Here is a 23826-nt window from a genome sequence, read left to right on the forward strand (position 1 = left end):
ATATCGCAGTAAAGATAGTTTGCAGTTTGATATTCAGATTTCGTTTGGCTATAATAATAAATAATACGGAATATCATTCTCCATGATTTGTGAATTCAGGTGACGCTGTTCTACGGGCCAAAATCTGTTTTTTTTTTTTTCGTAGCGAATCTTACTTTTATAATGCCTATAGCTCCAAAAGTCGGGCACTTAGAGGATGAAACCGGTGTCATCTTCACCAGCTTCATCTGTGATATATAGCCTATATATATATATAATTTTTTTTATTTTTATAAAGCAAACCCCTTGGTACCGCTTGTAAATGCAAAAAAAATGCGTTTCCAATTCATTAGGTATATGAGCTTACACACTTGTACACTTTGACCTTAAAGTTTTGTTTGTTGTATTTTTCCTTGATTATTGGATTCAATATTCTGATTTGCGTCAGTTAACCCTTTCTCGATGCCATAGCTTAACTAGTCTGATCTTGAAAAAAATCACAGTGCAGTGTTGGTCAGTTAACCCTTCCCTGATTCATTTGCATCAAATATCGCTGAATATTAGACAAATTGACATTTTTCTATGTTGTTCTAGAATTTTTTATATCTGGTTTTTCAATTACTATGTTGTTCGCTAACGTTTTAACCTTGGTTGTCTCAGTTGGCACTGTGAATCCATCGTTTTCTTTTATCTCTTGGTTGGTATTTTAGAAAGCAAGTGTTTACTTAATTTGTAGAAATTGAACCTCTGTCTTTTTAACAGCCAAATGATCGACTTTTATACATTCTTTTTTGTTCACACAAACAAATCCTTAATTTTGAGTAATAAACCCAATATCCTTCTTTTTGTGCACCGAAGATGATGTATCATTCGATTAATCCCCACAGCCTGAGAGATGATCTTTAATAACAGACAAGTCCAATTCAATTTTTGTGTACATTTTCTCACTTTAAAGCAAACATGTCCAAAAGGTTGATCCTCCAACTTCATCCAACAAAGGATACAAAAAAAAGTCAACAACAGAAGAAAGGGCTCCTAAAAGAGGTAAACTAAAAGAACATGGCTGCCACACACTAATTAATTACATAATTGTGTATGAGAGTGTTAATGAGTGAGGACCGGAAGAGAGGGAGAAGAACAGGGACAGATGAGGGAAGTACAGTAATATTTTATGCAGATGGCTTATAAACAGTAGCACCCACATCTTTGTGCAAATTGACCAACCGGAGGAGTGACAAGTGTGAGGATTCTTCTCCTCTGTTGGCAGTTAAATTGTTAGTTAAATGTGTAAACCTTACCAAACACAACAAACCAGTCAAACTAGTTACCAGATAAAGCTTTTGACTCAATATAATCTCAACATTTGCTTGATTATATAACAATCTTGGGGATTTTAAAATGAGAAATTGAGAAAAATAACTATATTCACAGTAGATATGCTTGTAGTCAGATTACTTTTAGTAATTTGTTTGTGCTATAGAAAAAGATGGACATTTTTACTAGGAACAGAAAATGAAACTGCTTTTTTAAAGCCCATAAACTCTAGCTTTCTTTTTGGTGATGTGTCTTTATTACTGTAAGTTGTAGACTAGACTTGCCTATAACTGGGGATCAGACAAATTCACCAGTTTAGCAGTCTGCATTAAAACATTTTTAATAATGAAATTTCTTTGTTAAAAGCCCTTAAGTAGCATATTTAGCTCATATTGTTCTAAAGTGAAAGACTTAATAGGAATTAAACCCCAAATGAGTAATTGCACAATACATAACCAAATAGATCATGGCAAAGAAATGTTGTTACATCTTGAATTCACAAATTGTTCAGCATGAAGTGATCAACTAATGCAGAGTTATCATTTACAAAAGGTAACAAATAAATTCTTACAACCCATAGTATTTCAAATCCTGTTTAAACAAAACAGTTATTCTACGTACAGTCTTACTGAGCATTTATTCATAATAGACAAAACAGGTCTGTCCGTAATTATGAAATTCTTAAATAACTGACCATGAACTAGTCCAAAGATTATGTGTTTATAACTCACAAATCACAATTTATACCATGGGCAAAAAAAGTTCATGTTAGGGTATTGGTTGATAATTGACAAATAAAATAACAAATATAAAGTAAGACCAAATATGACACAATCTCACAGGGCATAATACAAGTATATCTCACCTTATTCTCATACATTCTTCTTTTTTGAATATATAACTCCATATATATCATATACATATAAAATTTAATGTAGTGACTGAAAATATCTATCTTTAACAAATTTTAGATGGCGGCAGTATTACCTCAAGGCCACACTTGTATTGGGAGAAGTTTTATTCTCCTGGTTTAGGGCAGATTGTCAGATCCTTTCTTACTTGGACATGTTCCATTCACATGCCAAGTCAAGTTGCTGCAATACATCTTATAATCACCATTAACATGGCTATCTACTGTTGAGTTGCAAGATGGTCAGTGAACACACTGTAAATTCTGGGCACTTGGAAGCATTGGCATTGCTTACAGGAGAGGTTTCCGCACTTCTCTTTTCCTTTGCACTCAAGTTGATGCTGCTTTCTAAAATTTAGAAGTCTCCTGGAAGCAGGAAATGCACACAAATTCAGCCGTGAAGATATTCTTAAACTTCCTCTGATAATGTGAGAGCAGTCTGTATGTTTGCCACACCTTCATCATAATAATTTGATTGTAAAACATGGCACATGAAGGAAATGGCTGCTTGCTGGCTATATCATTTGTTATTGTGCAGAAGACTCTAAAAATATGGCCCATTCAATTTTCTAAGACCTGTAGCTGTAAATAGAATATATTGCGCAGTAGGTCCACACTCCTGTCCAGCATGTTATTTTTACTCTTAGTAGGTGGCAAACTAGTAAAGAAACATGGTGGATTTTGTGGGAGTCAAATATATCCTATATAAGGGCTGTGCAATGCTTAATAAAGTGGGTTGGGAATCAATGGTGTTAGACTTCGGAATGACTTTAAATATTAATAGTAAAAATTAATTTATTTTGTGATGGAACTATATCCTGCATTTTGGCTCTCTTCAACTCTCAAGCAACTGCTTCAGTGCACGTTCAATGTTCATTCGGTGCCCCACCCGTGTCACCCCTAACTCTGCCAGATCGTCCTTGGTCAGTGCAGGCAGGTGGGCGCCTTCTATCTCATGCTCCAAAAAGCGGGTACGATGTTCTCCTAGTCCCACACTCTCTAGCCACTCTCCAACATCATACTTACTCCACAGTGCTAGGGGGCGCTGTCTGAATGGCCGTAGGGCCAGGAGAGGGGCTCCCAGTACCGGTGAAGGGCAGGGGGAGGCGCATGGAGACGGGGATGGAGAACGGCTGCGGGCTCGAGCACTGGCGCTCCTCATGACGAAACGCACCTCCTTGGGCTCCTGGGGCAAACTTAGGCTAGAAGACTTGAGGATTGTGTGATGGTGGTGATGAGGGCCGAATGAACGGACAGGCCCCAGTGGCTCACTCCTTTCTGGTGTGGCTCCAGGGCTTGGAGTCCTACGGGTCACTGGGTATCGGCTGCCAGGCCGGATTGTGAAGGTGGTGCCGTAACTCCGCTGAGAGATGGTATGAAGCTCCCCTAAACTACTAAAGAGTCTAAGAGAGAGAGAGAGACAGTGAAAACATAAAATACCTGTCAAAAAGAAGATGGTGTAGCTGAAGCAAAAAAGTAAACAAAGGAAGAGTTTTAACTGCAGTACTTTTAGGAAACTACTGGGATGCTAATGTGGGAGAAAAGAAATGCGGATCCAATGCTGTAAACATTGGGCTTGTGAAAATTTAAATAGTGCAGAGCATGCAGTGAGAACTTAATAATAAAATGACAGTTAGAGCAGTTAATATAAAACTGGAGTCCTCAGAAAGGGTATTAAAAATTGGTGCATTAGCATTTCACAGTTTTCATTTTGGAAACATCCTAAACTTGCTGCAATAAACTTACCACAAACAATGCAGCAATATAAACTAAATGTAGATCCAACATTTGTTTCATATACTTTTTATTAAAAAGCAATTTGATTGGCCCTCAGTGGTACACTGAAAAATTCCAGTTTCGTTGCGCAAGGACAGACATAAGCTGAAATGTCTCAGTAACTGCATAATGAACTACCATAAGCCTTTAAGACAAGCCCACAGTAGCATTTGCAGCATGATTAACAGCTGCAGTAAAGGGTTTAGTGGAAGTTAGTTAGACAAGGAGTTGTTTTTACCCACAGTGCTAAAAACCTACGATTTACTCTCTCCTCCATTCTCCTCACATCTACAAGGACATACAGACACACACACACACACGTGTGTGTTATGGAAAGGCAATTTACCAGGTGTGTGGCTAAGGGTGTCAAAAGTCAAGTGGGTGTATTGCTAAATTAAATTGAAAGTTGTGTTGTATTTCAAGCAGTTATGCAAAATGTGCTGCTGTTGTCAAGTTGGTACAATTTTTAACAAGTCTTTCCTACCTTGCACCTCCCACAGGTGATCTCCTGCCAGGGTCAAGAGGTGCTCCCATTGGTGGCTCCTCCCCCAGGGAATGAGTGTCTTTGCTTAGCAACTCTGCCCCCATAGCAGCAGGCCGACTTTCATCAGACCCACTCATTTGGGTCCGGGGCTCCTCCCCCCAGAGTTTGGAACGTCTTTGGAAAAGGTAGCGTGGACGGCTGGGGCCTGTGCTGGGTGGGTGTGGAAGCAGCTCACTGTCTGATGACTGTTTAAGCAGTGGATCCCTGAGATGGGCGGGGCGACCACGCCCCACCCCAGAACGTGGTTTACTAGCATGAGCAGAGTCTGTGCTCTCTGAAGACAAAGTGGACATGCTGGAGACTGTAGAAACAGTACTTGTGGTCTCCATATGTGGGTCTTCAACCCCAGAGTCTGCTGCAGAATCGCTTGCTTTCCCAGAGGAGGTCTTTGCAATAGATGGCCGTGATCCACTAGGTGAAATGCTTAGAGTGGCTTTGGGTGTTTCTTTAATTAGAAGGCCATTAGCGAAGGGTTGAGGGGGCGGCACAAGGCCAATCTTCCGAAGCTCCTCTCTGGTTTCCTCATCACTGGACGAGAGCAACGCAGGGGGAAGTGTCACTGTGTAAGGCTCCGCTTCCTCCTCTGAGCTCATAGTCAGACTTCGAGCAGTCAGATTTGACAGGGTAGGGGCAGGAGAAGGTAGAGTGGGTGGGACCGCTGGTGGGGTATGTTCTGTATCCATTAGTGCTGGTTGGACACCTTGCACGCTGGGTGGGACTAGTGCCTCTTCCAGGCTTCGTCCAGACCCAGGGCTACCGCTAGTCACTTGGCTTGCTGTTTCTGTGATGCTGACCGGTTCGTCTCTCCAGGAATTAGATGGAGGTGCCACGAGAGGAGCAGGTGGTGTTGCTCCTCCTTCTGTCTCTGGCCTTTCCACTACTCGACCTTGAGTTGGCGAAGGTGTGGGCGAAGGTGTAGGAGTGGGTGTGTTCCGGCCACTAAGGGCACGTTCTCGTGCAGCCAGTGCAAGAGCTAGAGGTGAGGAAGGATCCAGTGGTCGACCTGTTAGAGGGTGTATAAAAGTGGTGCCCCCTGGTGGTGGGCCAGGGGAAAGCATTGGTGCAGGTGGAGGCAACTCTGCCAACTCATCCACGGAGTGAGACTGAGAAAGTAAAGGGGTTGTCTGTGGCTCTGTCGCGCCCCCTTCAACAGATAGAAAAACGCTGGGCCTGCGTCGGGCCCCTGGAGGAATGATTCTAGCTCGCTCAGAGAGAACCTGCTGTTGGAACTGCTCTGCTCGGCTGCTGTGGGGAATCCGTGACCCTCCCAAAGGAGAGGGGTCTCTAGAAGTATTAGTAGTAGCTCCCTCTTCAACTGGTCCTTGTTTGACTAATGGGCTCTTTCTGCGCTGGGGCTTGTTAGGAGTATAGACAGCACTTAAACGACCTACATTAGCATATGGATTCTCCACCGGTGGTCCACGCCTACGACCACGTTCAGTAGGAACCACTCCAGAGTTAGGCGTTTGTGGTCTTGCAATAGGGGCAGGCTCCACTGGCAAATGGGTGGTATCCTGAAGAATGATCATGGAGCGTGTTTTTCGCTGGCGGTCAGTCGTGACTGGGCCATGGAGTTTGGGCTCTGCCCCTGGGCGGAAGCTTGAACGGCTCTGGTTGGCAGTGCGAGAAGGGGGCGGAGGTGGAAGAAAGGATGGAGGTGGCCCTGAATCTAGAAAGTAGGGAGTTGGAGGTGGTGGAGGAGCTGTTTGCGGAGGGGGTGGAATACTATCTTGTCTAAAGCTGTCAGTCATCGAGGAGCTTCTTGGAAAGCGATGCTCTCCAATCAGGGCTGAGATTCTTTCATCTTCAGGAGCACCTATAAAACAGTTCTCAGTGAGACTGTGGGTGTATTGTTTTGAACAAAGATCAGAACTCTGATTATGTTTTAATAACCCTTTTTATATCACTGGTTTATGTTTATGTTTTGAAAAATGAAAATTTGTGAGAATGTTTTTATTGACGCATGCCAAATGACACATTACCAAATGACTTGGTTCTTGACATTCCCCTAGGCAGCTGCATATGACTTTTGTCCACAGCCAAGGAAACTCCTGAACTTATTGGCAAACCCTGCCTCTCTAACAGAGCCTACACACAAACAAAAACAATACATGATCAAATACTGGCCAGAATTCAGTTACTGTCAGAACAGCAAACAAATCACAGATTCTGATTAATCAGCCGTCAAAGAAATAAACAGAAAATGCAGTCACAGCTAATTTTATTTTAACCCAAAGACAATATGCATTATAAACAAAAGGTGATCAGCAGCAAAATATTTACTGACATAATTATAGGATTCAAAGGATTCAAAGCATTTATTTTCATTTGTCCAGTGAGGAAAACAAGTTTCCCTGAGCAATGAAATTCTTACTTTGCTGTCCACAATGAATGCCAAGACAAGTGCAAAACTATACACACATACATACACTATTATACACATATACATACATACAAACATGATAAAAACTATGCTGCATGAGTAGGAATATAAACTATGAAAAAAAAAGAAAAGAAATGTAGACTATGTATGTCTATATGCTAATGTACAGTATTAACCTATGGGCAAAAAAACAATAGTGCAGTAATGTGCAAATTGAGCGCAACTACATGATAACAAATGCAGCAGTAACAGTAACAGATGTGCAAATAATTAGGCTACCGTATAGTGTTGATATGCACCATCTGTTCGTACAATGCATCGTATGTCAGAAACTACATATTGCCATGTACAACAAGGGCTATTGTATTTTGTTTCAATAAAAACATAATTATAACTTTATATTTTTATAAAATATTAAAAAAAACTTTTTTAAATGGTATATGTTTATGTTTATTAGACTCACATTGATCTCAGCCTGTGTAATGCGGCGACTTGCTGGTCTCTGTTTCACAGTGGCTGCTCTGGAATCCGTATCCGCAGGACGTGGCCTCATCACTACAACCGGTTCTTTGGGTGAACTCAACATCTCATCCAACTTCTCTGTAAGGAATACACACAGATCCACTCAAATACAGAAACACTTAATACACATTCTTGACCAATATTCCAGTCCTTCCTCTGATCAAATCAGAGAAGACCAATCCCAGTCACCCAGTGCACCAGAAATTACAGGTACACAGATCCCATGTGCACAATATGCATAGTCTGAAGGAACACTAAAACAAATATACAGCCACAAATACAGTACAAAACACATTCATAATAGCTGTCTACAATCCACAAAAAGAAAAACAAACATACTTTGACTTTACAATTTTTCACAGTCACAGGCAACAACACACAAGCTAAATAAACAGGTTAGATAAATCCATCCATGACATTACATGCTAATCAGCATATAGAACCAGTAAAGGACATCAAAGTGAGACTGGTTTCTTATCTTACCTCCCCTCCTTCTCCTTGACGCTTGTGGACAAGAAGGACAAATCTATAGTTCCTGATTTAGCTCATAGATTGAGTATTTGATGGTCACTTTTCATTAACAATCAATGAGCAAAGCTATCACTGCACAATCATCCACACTCCCTGCACTGCTGTATCATTCTCACAGAAAGAAAATACTTTAATTTGCATGCATTTCTCCATTAGAGTTACTGGGGGAATAAAACAAGTGCTGTGCCCTCAAAGATAATGAAAACATCTCTTTTAAGTTATCTGAGATCTAGCATTACACAAGGAGATGTTTACATCCGTGTTTATTTATAAGAGCATCCATCTTACCCAGCTCCTCCAGTTCTGCAGTCATGCTTTTTGAGCGCAGGGTCAGGCTGGTGCTTGGGTCCCTCTTGGGTGGAGGTGGGGCTAATTAATTATCAGGAAGAACAAGAAATGCAATATTGAAATTTTGAAGGATTCTCTAAATTTTGACGTCCAGTCAAATAAAAATGCATAATCTGCATGCATTAATGAAGTTGAGGACAAGAACCTTTCTTGCGGACGACATCTCCAGTGTCAGGCTTGCGCGTGACAGACACCACCTTCATTACTAGTCGACTTCCACCTTGCCGAATCAGTGATACCACCTGCCTATGTCCCACCTTTACTACGCTCACCCCATTTACCTGACAAATGTGCGGAGAATTAGAGAAAGATGTAACACAAAGCCGGTAGAAACCCAGCAGAAGCATGATGACATTCTTCAGTCTAGAAATCTAAATTCACCCAATCTATTTTCTAAATGCATGCTACTGATCTTACTGTGAATGATTCATCCATGCATGTTTAATTTTTTTTAAAGAATTGAGCTTGTAATTTTTAATCAAACGGCAGACATCTTTGGTGACGTATGAGATTTACAAAATTAGTCAAATAATTAAGTGTGTTTGCTTTTTAATTACAATTATTCATTTAAGCAATCACTGCTTTATCAAAGAAAAAGTTTTGTTTGTGTGTGTATGAATCAAAAGTATTTTTTAACCTCTATGAGGAAATCTCCCGTCCTTAACCCTGCCCTCCACGCCACCCCTTCCAGGTCCACAGACTCCAGGTATTGCAGGGCAGGAAAAGCAGGAGTAGGTGTGAACTCTTCTATGGGTGTCTCAGCTGACAAGAGAAAGGATTTAATAACTACATTTGTATGTGAATTGTATTCATGCTAATATGCATACATACATGTGTCTGTGTGTGTTTGTGTGTGTGTGTGTTTCAGACCTTTAGCTCCCCGAAGCACAAAGCCAAATCCTTCGCTGTCTCTCTTCTGCAACGTTGCACTTTTTTCTTCTATAACATAATCACTGTGAATTTATAGAAATCAATAGTCAGATGTGCTGCACTGCCAGAACTCATTGTCTTCGTAGATTCCCCCTCCCATACCCATATACCCATAATCCCCAACACTGGCACCATATTTTTTTATACAAGATGCAGGCAAGGTAAAGGCAATGGTTGGAAAGGCATAATACCATACTACTCATATTATTTCTGCAGTATATATACTGTGCACAGTAATGCATGGAACACCTGGATAGATACACATAGTCAGTCTTTCTGTCTGTCTGTCTGTCTCTCTCACTCTCTCTCTCTCTCTCTCTCTATATATATATATATATATATATATATGTGTGTGTGTGTGTGTGTGTGTGTGTATGTGTGTACCTGTAAGAGGTATAGTTGTCATAGGAGCCAACAGTGTAGTGCCTGAAAAGTCTCTTGGTGCGATCCTCTCTTGTCTCTGAGAAAAAGATGAGGGCCACATCAATAACAATAAGATCTGAATGTTACACTGCAGAATACTTTCAAATAATGCTTCTGAATGCAGGTGTGTGTGTGTGTGTGTGTGTGTGTATGCACACTGACCTAGTCGGGGGTCATATTGTCTCATCTGAACTTCCTCGACACAGTGAGCAGGAAACCAGCCAGTTCGTCCTTTAACTGAGCCTTCCCAGAATCCACCTTCACCTATGCTTAGCACTGGTGGAGACACGTATAAACTGTTTTATGCTGTATTTGGTATATTTACCTGGATGGATGCAATCATTTCTTGTCCCAGATATTAAAACTAACTTTTTACTTTCTTTATTTAGTTCCTTGAAGATTAATTACATTCAATCTGTCTTCGTGTGTACCAGTATATATATATATATATATATATATATATATATATATATATATATATATATATATATATATATATACAGTGTTGGGGAGTAACTAGTTACATGTAACGGCGTTACGTAATTTAATTACAAAATTATTGTAACTAATTAGTTACAGTTACTAAGAAAAAATGAGTAATTAAATTACAGTTACTTATGAAATTTTTTACGATTACAAAGGGGATTACATTTGAATATTTACACACATCCACATACAGATTTAACAGAAACTGATTTCTTTCCCAAATTGCACTGACTATTCTGAGACATACCGCCCTGATAATTTCCGGGATGCGGAAATACAGTCTGGTTCGAAGAAGCCAGTCATAAAAACGGAATGCCTAACGCGGACGGAATATGCCACATTTTGGATGACTAAATCAAAAGTAGGTCAGTACACTTGAATCAAAACATGACATCGACTAGTGTCTGTGAATATTAAGCCCCACAAATGCAATATATGACTTGCACATTCTGCGTGTTGGAAATCAGGCGCGGACTGGACACCAGGAGAACCGGGACAATTCCCGATGGCCTGGCAGCCGATTTGGCCCGCTTTTTAATATCATTATTGTATAATTGCCTGCCAAATGTACTAAAGCGATCATTTGTGAATCCGCCATTTGATAATTAAATCTCTAATAAGTCATGAATTGTTCATGACTCGCGCGCTCTCTGCGCCTCCACCAAACGGTTTGGATCAGACTCAAGCAGCAGCACGTTGCTCATCAGTCATCACTCAAAATACTATATAAAGGACATCATTATTATCTGTTGTAATGTTACAGTAGTAATTTAGCTGGAAAATAAATATTTTTTTAATAGGTTTAGGGGGAGCTACGCAGAGGTGGGTAGAGTACCCAAAAACTGTACTCAAGTAAAAGTAAAAGTACTTCTAGAAATATTTACTCAAGTAAAAGTAAAAGTACTAGTCTTGAATAGTTACTTGAGTAAGAGTAAAAGAGTATCGGATAAAAAATCTACTCAAGTAGTTAGTTACTAGTTACTTTGGGTCATATATAGCCTACTGAGCCTATTTTTATTTAGATATATAGATAAAATGTATGTGTGTATAAATGTATATATTTCATCAGCCTTTACTCCAATTTATGTAATTTATTATAAAACCCTGTCTGTTTACTTAAGTAACAGATAAAGCTGTCATGCCATAACATGTTTTTAATATGACTGACTTTATATTAAATGTGAATTTAACATTGAAAGTTAATGTGATATAAATATTGCTACTAATCTTTCATTGTTCAGAAAGAGAGCAAATAACATTTACATTATTAAAGATCATTTTCACTGACAGTCTAGATTTCAAACACTCTCAGAAACTCCCATTAAAATCACTGTAACTGAAAATCACGTACACACATCTGCACTTTGTTGTTTCTGACGAGAGAATTCGCCAGAAAGAGGTATTCAGTCAGTGAGCGAGTGAAGGAAGCACCGGCATTTTAGCGATGACTCATCTGAACGCCTCTGATTGGCCAATGCTTTAATAAGCTCAAAAGAATCATGTGTGATTGGTTATAATGCGCAGTGCTGTAAAAACACATCTGGCTCAGCGCCAGCAAGCAATCACAGATCTGAATTAAGCAGCTGACGATATGACTTGCTGAACGTACTCGCACAGGTTTGATTGTATTAAAATTAATAAAATCTTAATCGGCTATTTTTTGTCTTTTGGAAGCTGCATTCAATTTGACTCCCCTCTGTTATAAGCCACACACGTACAACAAACTAATGTCACAGTGGTATCGTGTACTGTAATCGAATGTAGCCCAAGTTATTACCTGTAGACAGCACACGCGGTGTTCATCTAATAAGGATCTCCATCGCAAGCAAATAATAGCCTTTGCAGATTTGCTTTCAATTCAGTGCAGTTCCATAGCCACGTTTTCAACGCTGCTGATGTTAAACGTTACAACTCTGAGTGAACCACTTCAGATGCTCAGCGCGTGCGGCAGGGAACTGAACGACTCATTCAAACTGATTCATGAACCAATTCACTCGTTTGCCAATTGGTTTGATCAAGCCTTTGAACAGAATTGACTCAAATGAATCATTCGCGAATGGGCATCGCTCATTGCCCAGAGAAAAGTAGACGTCGCGTTTGGAATAAACTGAAGCATTTATAACATTTATTGCATTAAGATAAAGTAACGAGAGGAGCGTCGCCCACAGTAACGAAGTAAAAGTACAGATTTTTCCACAAAAATTTACTCAAGTAAGAGTATAAAGTACCCATCTTTAAATATACTCCGAAAAGTATTAGTTACCCCAAAAAATTACTCAAGTAAATGTAACGAAGTAACTCGTTACTACCCACCTCTGGAGCTACGACAGACAACAACACAACCCTTACGAAAATTAACATTTTAATATTTAACTATAAATCCAAAGAAAATGGTTACTATTGTTTAACTGTGGTAACCAAAAATGTAAAATTATTTTACAAATGTATTTATTTAAAAATAAATACAAATCCATTTGCAAAAAAAAAAAAGAAAAAAAAAAAGGTTATTTTACTTTTATATAGGCTAATAAAAGCATGTTTAACTTTTGTAAGGGAAAAACATGACTCATGTACAGTATTAGGATTTTTCTATAAATATATTGTAGTATTGTAGAGTATTGTTTGTAAAGTATAGTTTTGTTCAATCTTGAGTATTAAAGTCATAAGAGAGATGGATAACAGGTCAAAATAAAGAGACTGAAGAGAAAAATGGAAGTGAAGGTGCAGTTCAGGAGAGAACTTTTAATTATTTTGCATGTCCCCAAATTAAAGATTTAAACCTTTTTTTATGTCAGGTCCAAACAAAAAATAGTTTTGTCCATGAACTGGTTTGTATGAGTTTGAATTTTCCAGTCTGAATTTTTTTCCCAATCCACCCCTCCTGTAAATAATGGCAAAGACATGGTTTCATTTACTACACATAAGCCTACTGAAGCTCGCAGTGTTTTCAACCTCTGCTGCCTCAATATTCCTCATAATTCCTAAAACTGCTCTGTGTCACTTCATGTGCATTTTACTTATTTTGAGAAAACTATCATCATATACAAAGAGTAAGCAGTTTAAAAAAAACACCAATATTTCAGGAGTTTATTACACAGAATACATCACATGCTTATTAGATAACAGTATTTAAGTTGATGTATATGCTTTTATTTATTATTCTTTAATTTTTAACTTTTTAACTTTTTAATTTTTAATTTTCTTCAAATTTATAAAAGTAATCAAAAAGTACTCAAAAGTAATTAGTTACATTACTTTAATAAAGTAATTGAAAAAGTTACACTACTATTACATTTTAAACAAGGTAATTTGTAATCTGTAACCTATTACATTTCCAAAGTAACCTTCCCAACACTGTATATATATATATATATATATAAAACATAGTTAACAATCAATTGATAATTTTATCAAATAATATTTTGTGCATATATAGGAAAAAACAAACAGCTAGCTTCTGCAAGACAGTTGGCCATTTTATTTCTAATTTGTTCATGATGGTTCAGTTCTCCTGTAATGCATGTATATTCACTTCTGAACACTGTTAGTAGACACATTCAGTATAATAGAGAATTGTTTAATGGGTGTTTAATGAAGTCCACAGGGCCAAAAGTGCCACTAGCTGAAGAAATATTCAGAATGCTACAAATTGTAGTAACCTCCAGCATAAGAATAATGTGATTTTTTTTTCTTGTTTTATTTATTTATTTATTTATTTATTTTTTGCTGCATCTTGAACAGAAAAGATGGCTGACTGACCTTTGACCCTCTCTCCTCGGTTGAGTGTGATCTCACCCTCGCCCTGTGGAGTGTGGGAGCTGATAGCGATGAAGGTTCGGCCGGGCACCGCACTGTACAGCCGTCGCTTGGGCCCTCGAGACACAGCAGGAGGACTCGGATCTCTCTGTACAGGACTGCCAGGGCTGCAAACACGTGCAGGTTGATATCGTCTTTTATGTCAGATAATCAATACTTTATTATTTATTATAATTAACTATTTAAATATTTCACATTTATTATTACAACTGTCAATTATAATATTCATATTTCACATAATTATGAGCATATAAGCACTTTTTTACGCATATTATAAATGTTGCAACTTCAATCATGCATTTTTGTTGAATCAAGAAAAAGCTACTTTTCTGATTTATTCATGAAATTGAATAGAAATAAAACAGTAAATAATTAATTAATATAAACTTTAAACTTAAATTTTATGTAAAGGAGCAGTCTGGGCATGAAGCTAATGAAGTCATTTTGTGTTCAAATAGAAAAAGAATATATATATATATATATATATATATATATATATATATATATATATATATATATATATAAAATGCAAATAATTTAAATAAATAATTGTATAAATAAAAATAAATAAAATATAAATAAAATATTAAATATTTTTGTTTGTTTATTTTTATTTATTTATTTATTGGAAAAGAGCAGTCTGGCATGTCAGGCATGTCAATCTCATTTTGTGTTTAAATAGAAAAAGTAAAAAAATTAAAATAAAATCTCTTTTTAATACTCTACAAATCAAGGATGACTCCACACCTGTAGTGTGTATTGATAAAAGCAATTAACTTAATTTTATGGAAAAATGCAGTCGAGGCATGTTGCTAAATATTTAATTTTGTGGTCAAATAGAAAAAGCAAAAAAGAAAATATCATATTAGTGCTATTAAAAAATATCAAGGCCGGCTCCACACCTGAGGTGTCCTCCTGAGCGGGTGTGTCTCCTAAGGCTGCGTGTGTGAGTGTGAGCAGCCTGGGGGCTGCGCTGGGACGGGTTGGTGTCATCAGGCTCCAGCGGGGGCAGGCTGCGAAGTGAGGGGGCCGGAGAGGGAGCTGGCAGACTCTCATCTAGAGCATTATCACTGGCCGATCGCATCAGAGAGCGACGTGGGGATATGCAGACCGTGCGCCGCCGAGACGAGTAAGAAGGAGTCTCCCTGAAAGGCACTTTTACAGGAAGACGGGGATATATGAATCATTACGCAACATGAGAACATAGAGCCGACCGACATCGTTGTTGCTGTGTTACTCAGAGTCAGTTTGAGTTGAGACATCTCCATGCTTGTAATATAAAACCATGAACATTTTTGGAAGATATCAGACATGCACATAACAAAAGATTCACACCAAACACACCAATTATGGAAAAGGAAATAATACGTATTTGTGCTGTAACACAATTTGGCTCTTACTACTGCACGTTATATTTATCGAAGTGCACTTTTATCTTTAAACATATATATTTACATCCGTGAACCATTTAGAAATTGCAGTCCTTTTAATATCCAGCTGTTTAATAACCTGTTGTGTCATTCAAACAAAGCAATTTTTCAAAAGCGCCACATAAAGCACTTATTTTCTGCCCATCCCTAGTAAATTTTTCACACAAATGGAAAATTGTAATTCACACACCTGGGTCAAATTCAGCTAAGGTGTGCCATTTGCTATAAGAAAATAGTAGCCTAAATCACTGAAAAAACACACAGAAACATTAAATGACCTGCTAGATCAGAATGACCGAGTTGTGAATAAAACCCATTTTCGCCTGTCGAATGGATCAAGAATGCTCTCCAGGAGGCTGAAATTTGGATATGTCCTATCTACACATCAAGAAGAAAAAGACTAAAGCTGTATCCGGCTGAGGTAGAGAGGAATTACTCCTAACCTGAGGACTAGCAACCCATCTGTGATTCACGGTGTTAGAACGGCTTAGAAATGTATGGTTTGTGTTAAAGATTATATTTAATACGTCCAATTAGAAGTCATGTATGGCCTGCAAGTCCATGGTGGCTCATGGTTTAGGGATGTAAATACCATAAGTCAGACTTTAAAGGGGTCATATCAAACCTCAAAAACATAACACTTAGCAAAATAATTTAGTTTTTTCATCACCAATTTCCACCTTTAGAATTAAACGTGCCCTTTAACATTTCAAATGTAAATGGCCTTTAAAGGTGATGTTGATTTGTAGGTTTTGTGTTAATATACATTGTTTGCAGAATCAGTAAGACATTTAAAAAACAATTATGAGAAAAATTCTACTACTACTACAAATTATGAATATTATTAAAAATAATCATAAAAATTAAGAATAAATAAATAAGATAAAGATTAACATTTTTATATAACAGCCCTTGGTTCTTAATGTGTGTTGTCTCTTTGAGTATCAATAATTGTTTATAGTCTTTTGTGGTAATTGTGAATGAGTCGCCGTTTGTCTCTTGTTTACTAAATCCATTCAGGTACAGTAAGTTCTTTTTTTTCCCCAGCATGCTCTGAGCATCTGTGGCTGAGAACTCAAACATGTAATAATGTATTGAGTAACTGTTGACAGCTGAGTGACTCATGCACAACTATCACAACAGGTGACACTCACTGATGTTTGAGGAGGCAACACAAAATTCAGTTACTGTCTTGTGAAATATTTAAATGTTACTGTTACTGTATGTACCTTCTTCAGGGGCATTCTTTAAAAAATGCTATTTATTATCCTTTTTTTAAAGATACAGCAGGTTTTAGTATACTGAACGAAAATTGATTCCTCATGATATGGCCGCTTTAAACACACAAAGTTTTTGCAGGGGTACAGAGCCACAACCTGTGTGGTTAAAACACACACACACACACACACACACAAATTGGGTGTGAAGCAGGTATTGCACTGGTGAGTTAATCAAATACTTAATGAAGACCAGACAGAAAGATCAGCACATGAAACACTGAGATTACACAGAAATTACAAACAGATGACTCACAGATTACATCACACAGAGCATGACTGAGATTAACAAAGAGAAACACACACAAATCATAAAGAGATTAGGGCACATACACTAGTATGACAAATACTATAAATACATCACTTGTACAGAACAGTATCTAGATCTTGCGCAATCAGACTGACTGTCTGAAATGAAAAACATATATATCATGCATTTATGGATCTCACCAACATCTGAGGTTTTATGAATCTTGATGATTTCTGCCAGGTCAAAGTTCCCTGCAATGATAGCAATCTACCAAGAAAAAAGTATGCAACAATTTAAGGAATAGTAAAGGAACTTGAGCTGAGCCAGAACATCAGCTAAAAGATGATTCATACCTGAAATGCTGTTTGGTTGTTGTAGTTCTTAATTTCTTTATTTGCTCCTCGAAACAGGAGAACTCTAGCACAGCCTTCCTGTAGATATTCCCGTGGGTAACAAAGAAAATGGTGGTGAGTGCAACAGAAAGCATGAGAAGAGGTTATAGTTATAACACCTGTAAATGTGTATGTTTTTTATATGATTTGATGCCCAGCTGAGTTTAACAACTATATATAATTGCAGGGAAATACTAACACATGGCTTACTGCAAAATACAGTATGTACTGTTCAATAAATACAGTATACAGTATTTATACAGTATGTATAAATACAGTATGTATGTTCAATACCACGACTTAGGTGCCCTTGAGCAAGGCACCGAACCCCCATCTGCTCCCCGGGCGCCGCAGCATAAATGGCTGCCCACTGCTCCGGGTGTGTGTTCACAGTGTGTGTGTGTTCACTGCTCTGTGTGTGTGCACTTTGGATGGGTTAAATGCAGAGCACAAATTCTGAGTATGGGTCACCATACTTGGCTGAATGTCATGTCACTTGCACTTTCACTTTACTGTATACTGACTACTACATTTTTTTTTTAAATAATATAAAACAGAATCCATCAAAAGGTGTGTTCCCTGAGTAAGCAATAAAGACAGTGCCTCCTTAAAATATTGGGATGAATACATAATCTACAATATAAAAAATACTAAGAATAAAATCTAAATAGTTTGTTCCATATGGCAAAAAATATATAGTTTTAAAAAAAAATATGTTGTAAACAGTGAAGTTTAATGATTTTTTTTTTTAAATACATTTAGTTTCAACCTTCATATGTCATTTAGGCTAAATTCAAATGTGGATAGAATGAGTCAAATTGGTGGAAATGGATAGATGAATTAAGTAAACAACTTCCTTATTCAGATGACATCAAAAGTGTCACAAATATCAACACTATTTATTCAAACTGAAGCGTTTGCATTTTTTTAAAATGACAAATTATTGTTTTAGCCTGACTGATATTGAACTTGTGCATGTTAATGTACTTGAAAGATGACAGATGATATAAAAAAAAACTGCAATTATTATCACTTCAGGTTCATTTGTCACACCGGCAGAGGAAGCTTGAGTCGGATGCAATTACAGCATTCCACACTGTTTACTATAGTTAAATTTCACCCATTTTGACACATGTAGCAGCTCATCCTCATATTTTATCAATGGGTTTACAAAAATGCACAAGAATGCATACTACATGCTGCATAGTGTTTACTTAAAAAATAGTTTGAATACCCATTATTTTAAGAACGCGTAGCTAACGTGTGTGTATTTGTAGGTGTGTGTACCTGGTTGTAGAGGGCACACAGGTGTAGTGCTGTGTTTCCTGAGGCATTCTGAGCGCTCATCTCCGCTCCATAGAATAACAGGTGCTCAAGGTGCTGCACGTTTCCATGACGACAAGCCTATGGTACAATAAAAAAAACACACACACGCTCCCAATCACCCACTGCTGCAGGTGTAGCAAACAATAAAAAGGATATATTTATTCTCGCCGGAGAATGAAACTTTAAGCTATGGGAGATTTTCTTCCCTTTACGTTTAATGAGTTCTGAGCATCAGATGAGGAACGCATCTTCCCGTTACCTGATGGATCTCCTGCCAGCCGTTCTCATCGCTGTAGCCCAGCTGAGCGTGATCGTACAGCAGCAGCTCGCAGCAGTACGGATCTCCCCCAACCATGGCACTGTGATAGAGGGGGGTGAGCCCACGACTGTCCTTATAGTCTGGAGACGCCCCCATTTCCAACAATGTCTGCAGATAGCACATGAAATATGACGGACATATGTGCACAGATTCCCAACAGCTTGTGATGAGTTGTATAAGGATGAGTCTTTCTTTGAATTGTGCATGTGGGAGGGAAAGTGCATCAACTCACAGTCAATGCTACATGGTTGTGCGTTTGGACTGCTTTGTGGAGCGCCGTGAGGCCGTCTCTGGTTCTAAAGTCCAGATGGGCTCCTCCGCTCCTCAACACCTTAATCAGTTCAGCACAAGTGTCCAGCTGGGCCACGAGAGTGAGAGGAGATTCTGGAAACATCGCACATGCAGAGATGATTAAAAATGCTAAATGTCAAATCCGTTTCAATGAATAAATGACTGACTCATTTTGTCGAATGTCCTTTGAAGGGTTCACCTATCCTTCATGCCAAATGAAAATTCATGTTGTTCCAACCCTGTATTATTTTGTTTAGTCCATAAAACCAAAATGAGATGTTTGGCAGAATGTCCAAGTTGCTCTGTTCTACACATTGAAAGTAAATTTGAAAGTAATCTCCACAAAGCACTCTAAAAGTGTCATTAATGTAGGTTGTATCACTTCTGAAATCATTCGATAGCTTTATGTGAGGAACAGACCATATATATATACACTCTAAAGTACTCACCCCCACTATCAGCATCATGAAAGTTGGGGTCCAGCCCTTTCTCTAGGAACCTGCAGACCTTGTCCACACACCTTTGTTGAACATACTCCATAAACTTCTTTAGATTGGCCTGGCAGCAACAGAAATTAGTGAAATACAAGGAAGTGACATACAACATTTACAACACAAAGTTGCCTGTTATTTTTCATTCAGAAATATTGGTTTTGGAGCAAATGGAGCACATACAAAGAAGTTAGCCAAGTGGACAGAGGTTATTTACTTGCATTTAAATAAGTCTTAAAGGTATAGTATCAGCAGAGTCTGTACAATTATAAGACTCAAAAACTAAAATATTTTTTTGCTGTAAGACTAACATAAGTAGACTTAGAATAATGAATGCAATCAAACTGTGTGTTATGGCCCTTTTAAAGGTGCTGCAAATTCAAATTATTTTGCTAACTTTCGCCATTTTGTTGCCCTGAACCACATGCCCTGTCCAAACCCATCCTTTAAAAACATGTCAGCAAACACAGTATCAGCTAAACTGAATGCACTTATTGATTCACAGACAGAGCTTGTTTCTAATTAGCTAGTTTTTAAAATGTGGCTTTAAAAAAGCTTGGGCTGCTCCCATGACTCTATTTGGCATTTATAGAGTCTAGAACTGTCACAGAGAAACATGCAATATTCTCAAGACCAAAACAAATAGCTTACAGCATGTTTTAGACAACAAATATATTGAATGGGAAAGTTTCAGGTCTTAGAACAACAGCTTTGTGTATGAAATTATACACTATGGTTCAAAAATTTGGGATAGGTAAGTTTTTTTATGTTTTTGAAAGAAGTCTCCTAAGCTCACCAAGGCTGCATTTATTTGATAAAAAAATAAATGAATTAATAAAAGTAAAGTAAGTAGACGTGTGAAATGTTATAATGTTTTCTATTTCAATATTTTTTAGACCCCTAACGAACGGTAGAGAACATGAATGGTAAATGATACCTTGGTATGTAGTTTGGCCAGTTGCTTGTCATCTACATGGCTCTGAGTGTAAACACGCCTCTTGTAACGGAACTAAAGTCACACAAATGTATTGAGGGGTGAATGAAAATAACATCACAACATGGCCCAGTTATATAATAAGTGAGGGCTCTATAGCATTGTGGGATATAGAAGGAAGTTTATGTGCACCTCTAGGTATGGTACAGGTGTGACTGTAGGGAATGGATACTCCCTGAGCAATCTCTCCTCATCAAGGAACTTTCCGGCGCGCCCGTTAAAGGCAGGGAGGTAGAGGCCATAGTTAAGCACATCGGTCAGGCTTTGTGTCAGATTGACCAGAACTCGCTGCTTACAAACCCACACTGGAGCCTCAAGGTCCAATCGCAGGCATTTCTGGAAGCACACATATTACAAACTCATCATATTCCTACATGAACAAACAGTATTTTTTGCTTTTATTTGGGGATTTATGCATATTTTATTATATAGATTGACAAACGCAAAGATGAGATTTATAAGGATATGTTGCAGGCTGGACTCGAACCCTGCATCACCTATATGAGCACCAAATCTTAAAGTGACTGAAGTGTGTAAGCTAACGGCTGCGCCATAGCTCTGACTAGGTCAGGTATGTTTAATCCTTCATGTACAATTTTAATCTTGCTTCGTCATCTAGTGTCCTGAAATGCCACAATATTTACTGCAGCAAATATTTCAAAACTATAAGAAACATGATTAGTTCCTCCAAAAGCACCAGGATTTAGCCTTTCCTTATGATAATTTACCAATTCCAACGAAATCCTATTATTTATTAGGATCTTAACATTGTTTGTTTTAACCTTTACAGCAAGAAAAACGCAATATCCATTTACATGAAACAAAAACAATCCTCTATTGCATCTTGCCATTTTTATTTTTTTATTAATTATTAGTTTCCTGCTATACTTTTCAAACTTAAACTCATGTAACAGAAGTTATGGCTGAACTGATTTATGTATTGTGACATACTTCAGAGTGAAACAGGTTTTAGAATGTGAAAAATTAAAGGGCGGGACTTATATTCATTGTTAAAGTAAATGTATAAATTCAAGAGTGGGCGTAAAGGAGGTATCTTGGTCAATGGGACCTTAAGAGCACCTTCTATCTCAATAATAAAAAACAAGCTTTATGTCATTTTCATGATTTTTAATAAATTTCTTGGTAAAATAAATAAATGGACGCCAAAGTACACGAACAACTTATACAGGGCATTTTGAATTTTTTCTTGGATCAAAATGAGACTGTGAGGGATAAACCTAGTCTGTACAATGGCACACATGTTTATAAAACCTACATATACTTTCCATAAGGCACAGCCAACTCACACCTGTTTTATTTTTGAATGCATTTATAGTTACATTAATTACAATTAATTACTTTATGTAAGGAATAATTGATGACGGGCCATTGAATTATTAGAAAATAATGCACACCCAAGGTGATTTTGGACCCATAAAAACTATTGCCGCAAAGATATTAGAAAAAAAATATATTTTCATTTAGAAACTGCCACTAATACAAAAGCAAAAAATAATAAACTAATGTAATAAAACATTCTCAAGCTTACTGAAGGCAAGTAAACTCTCTATGATAAATTATAATGATAAATAAATATATTATTCAAAAGTTTTTTTCAGATAGATAGCCTACAGACATTTAATTAATTAATAAATATAATAATAATCTTTCTTATTATTATAGATTCTTATTAAGGTTAATAAGCGATTCAGTCAAGAGCAGTGATTTTCTCCTTATCTTTTGTTTGATTAACATTTATGACGCAGTCGGTGCGGCTGCAGGTTTACGCTGTTGCTTTAAGATCTGAAGCATAGATCAAATATTTTTGCACATCTGCATTTCTCCCAACTGTTCTCGTTTACTTAAGATAAATCAGACTGCATTTAAATGAAAAGTCTCCAAGACGGGCATTTTGACATAACCTTTCGTGTAAGTGTGTAGCAATAAAAGAACTTAAGTGAAAGAGGTCGGCATTCGCACACTGACTGAGAGGCGCGCTATTCTTTGAGCGCGCTCTCGGTGTGTGAGCACAGAAAACGGATTTCGGATTTTCAAAGATGTATGACAACAAATGTAAATACTGAATATATCTTTCGTGATAATGCAATGACTCAGTGACATTTCCGTCAACTGTCCCTGGACTCGGTTGGACTCTGACATATTTTCCGAGTCCGAAATCTCCCGAAATTTCCCGAGTAAAGTCGGGGTAAAAATGCATTGTTTAGCTGAAAGTAAAGTGAAATGGTGTTTGTGAGGTTCACACTGCAAAAATAACGCAATTTAAAGGAATAATTCACTCAAAAATGAACATTTGCTGAAAATGTACTTCAACATGCCATCCAACATGTGTTGGGTTTGTTTCTAAAAACTCATCTACAGTATATCTTGATGGCCAAAGGGTGAAAACATCATAATCGTGCACAAGTAATCAAACGACTTGTTCCTCAATGAACATCTTGTTAAGTGAAAAGCTGCCTGTTTGTATGAAGCAAATCCATCATTAAGGTGCTTTTACTTCTTTAAAATTCATATTTGTTTTGGAATGTTTTGGCTTGTAAACAGTGCTTCATCTGTGTTTATTTTTGTAATGATTAAACCAAGATGGCTTTTAAATGGAAAAAGCAATATTATGGATAGAGGACTTTTTAAATGGAACCAACGGTCTGAAGTTAAAATCATCTTAATGAAGGATTTGTTCATTACAACCAGCTTTTGACTTCACAAGAAATTAAATGATGTACTGGAATCGTGTGGATTACTGTGATGTTTTTCAGCTGTTTGGACTCTCATTCTGACGGCACCCATTCACTGCAGAGGATCCATTGGTGAGCAAGTGATCTAATGCTAAATTTCTCCAAATCTGTTTTGATGAACAAATAAACTACATCTTGGATGGCTCGAAGGTGAGTATATAATTTAAGCAAATTTTAATTTTGGGGTGAACCCTTTAATATTTTCTGTTTGCATGTTTCTATAATGTGAAAAGCAGAAGATGAAAATAAGGACCATGATCGAGGTGCAATATACAAAAACTCAATGTCAAAGTACCCCTGTCGAACATAACCATTTACAGAAAGCAGGGAGTTACGCTCGA

General features: G+C 37.6%; 1 protein-coding gene across 6 annotated transcripts in view; it reads right to left on the reverse strand.

Moving 5' to 3' along the window:
* Nucleotides 1-848: 848 nt before the first annotated feature.
* The window catches only part of LOC132098782 (SH3 and multiple ankyrin repeat domains protein 3-like), a 30427-nt gene continuing 7449 nt past the window's right edge, over nucleotides 849-23826 (reverse strand). For 3 of the 6 annotated variants that reach the window (XM_059504958.1, XM_059504956.1, XM_059504957.1), the window contains exons 3-24: nucleotides 20865-21068; nucleotides 20676-20747; nucleotides 19697-19805; nucleotides 19189-19340; nucleotides 18897-19064; nucleotides 18599-18715; nucleotides 17273-17350; nucleotides 17120-17186; nucleotides 14865-15117; nucleotides 13906-14069; nucleotides 9823-9936; nucleotides 9622-9697; nucleotides 9178-9260; nucleotides 8945-9069; nucleotides 8453-8588; nucleotides 8248-8328; nucleotides 7912-7932; nucleotides 7370-7506; nucleotides 6506-6611; nucleotides 4464-6339; nucleotides 4238-4267; nucleotides 849-3606 (exon numbers count right to left, since the gene is read on the reverse strand). In XM_059504958.1, the coding sequence (XP_059360941.1) occupies nucleotides 3039-3606; nucleotides 4238-4267; nucleotides 4464-6339; nucleotides 6506-6611; nucleotides 7370-7506; nucleotides 7912-7932; nucleotides 8248-8328; nucleotides 8453-8588; nucleotides 8945-9069; nucleotides 9178-9260; nucleotides 9622-9697; nucleotides 9823-9936; nucleotides 13906-14069; nucleotides 14865-15117; nucleotides 17120-17186; nucleotides 17273-17350; nucleotides 18599-18715; nucleotides 18897-19064; nucleotides 19189-19340; nucleotides 19697-19805; nucleotides 20676-20747; nucleotides 20865-21068 (4737 nt within the window). In that variant the 3' untranslated portion in view covers nucleotides 849-3038. Of the gene's footprint in view, nucleotides 3607-4221; nucleotides 4268-4463; nucleotides 6340-6505; nucleotides 6612-7369; nucleotides 7507-7911; nucleotides 7933-8247; nucleotides 8329-8452; nucleotides 8589-8944; nucleotides 9070-9177; nucleotides 9261-9621; nucleotides 9698-9822; nucleotides 9937-13905; nucleotides 14070-14864; nucleotides 15118-17119; nucleotides 17187-17272; nucleotides 17351-18598; nucleotides 18716-18896; nucleotides 19065-19188; nucleotides 19341-19696; nucleotides 19806-20675; nucleotides 20748-20864; nucleotides 21069-23826 lie in introns of all 6 variants that reach the window. The other 3 variants (XM_059504961.1, XM_059504959.1, XM_059504960.1) reach the window with 3 other exon arrangements.

Source organism: Carassius carassius, chromosome 22 (assembly GCF_963082965.1).
Source record: "Carassius carassius chromosome 22, fCarCar2.1, whole genome shotgun sequence".
Taxonomy (NCBI): domain Eukaryota; kingdom Metazoa; phylum Chordata; class Actinopteri; order Cypriniformes; family Cyprinidae; genus Carassius; species Carassius carassius.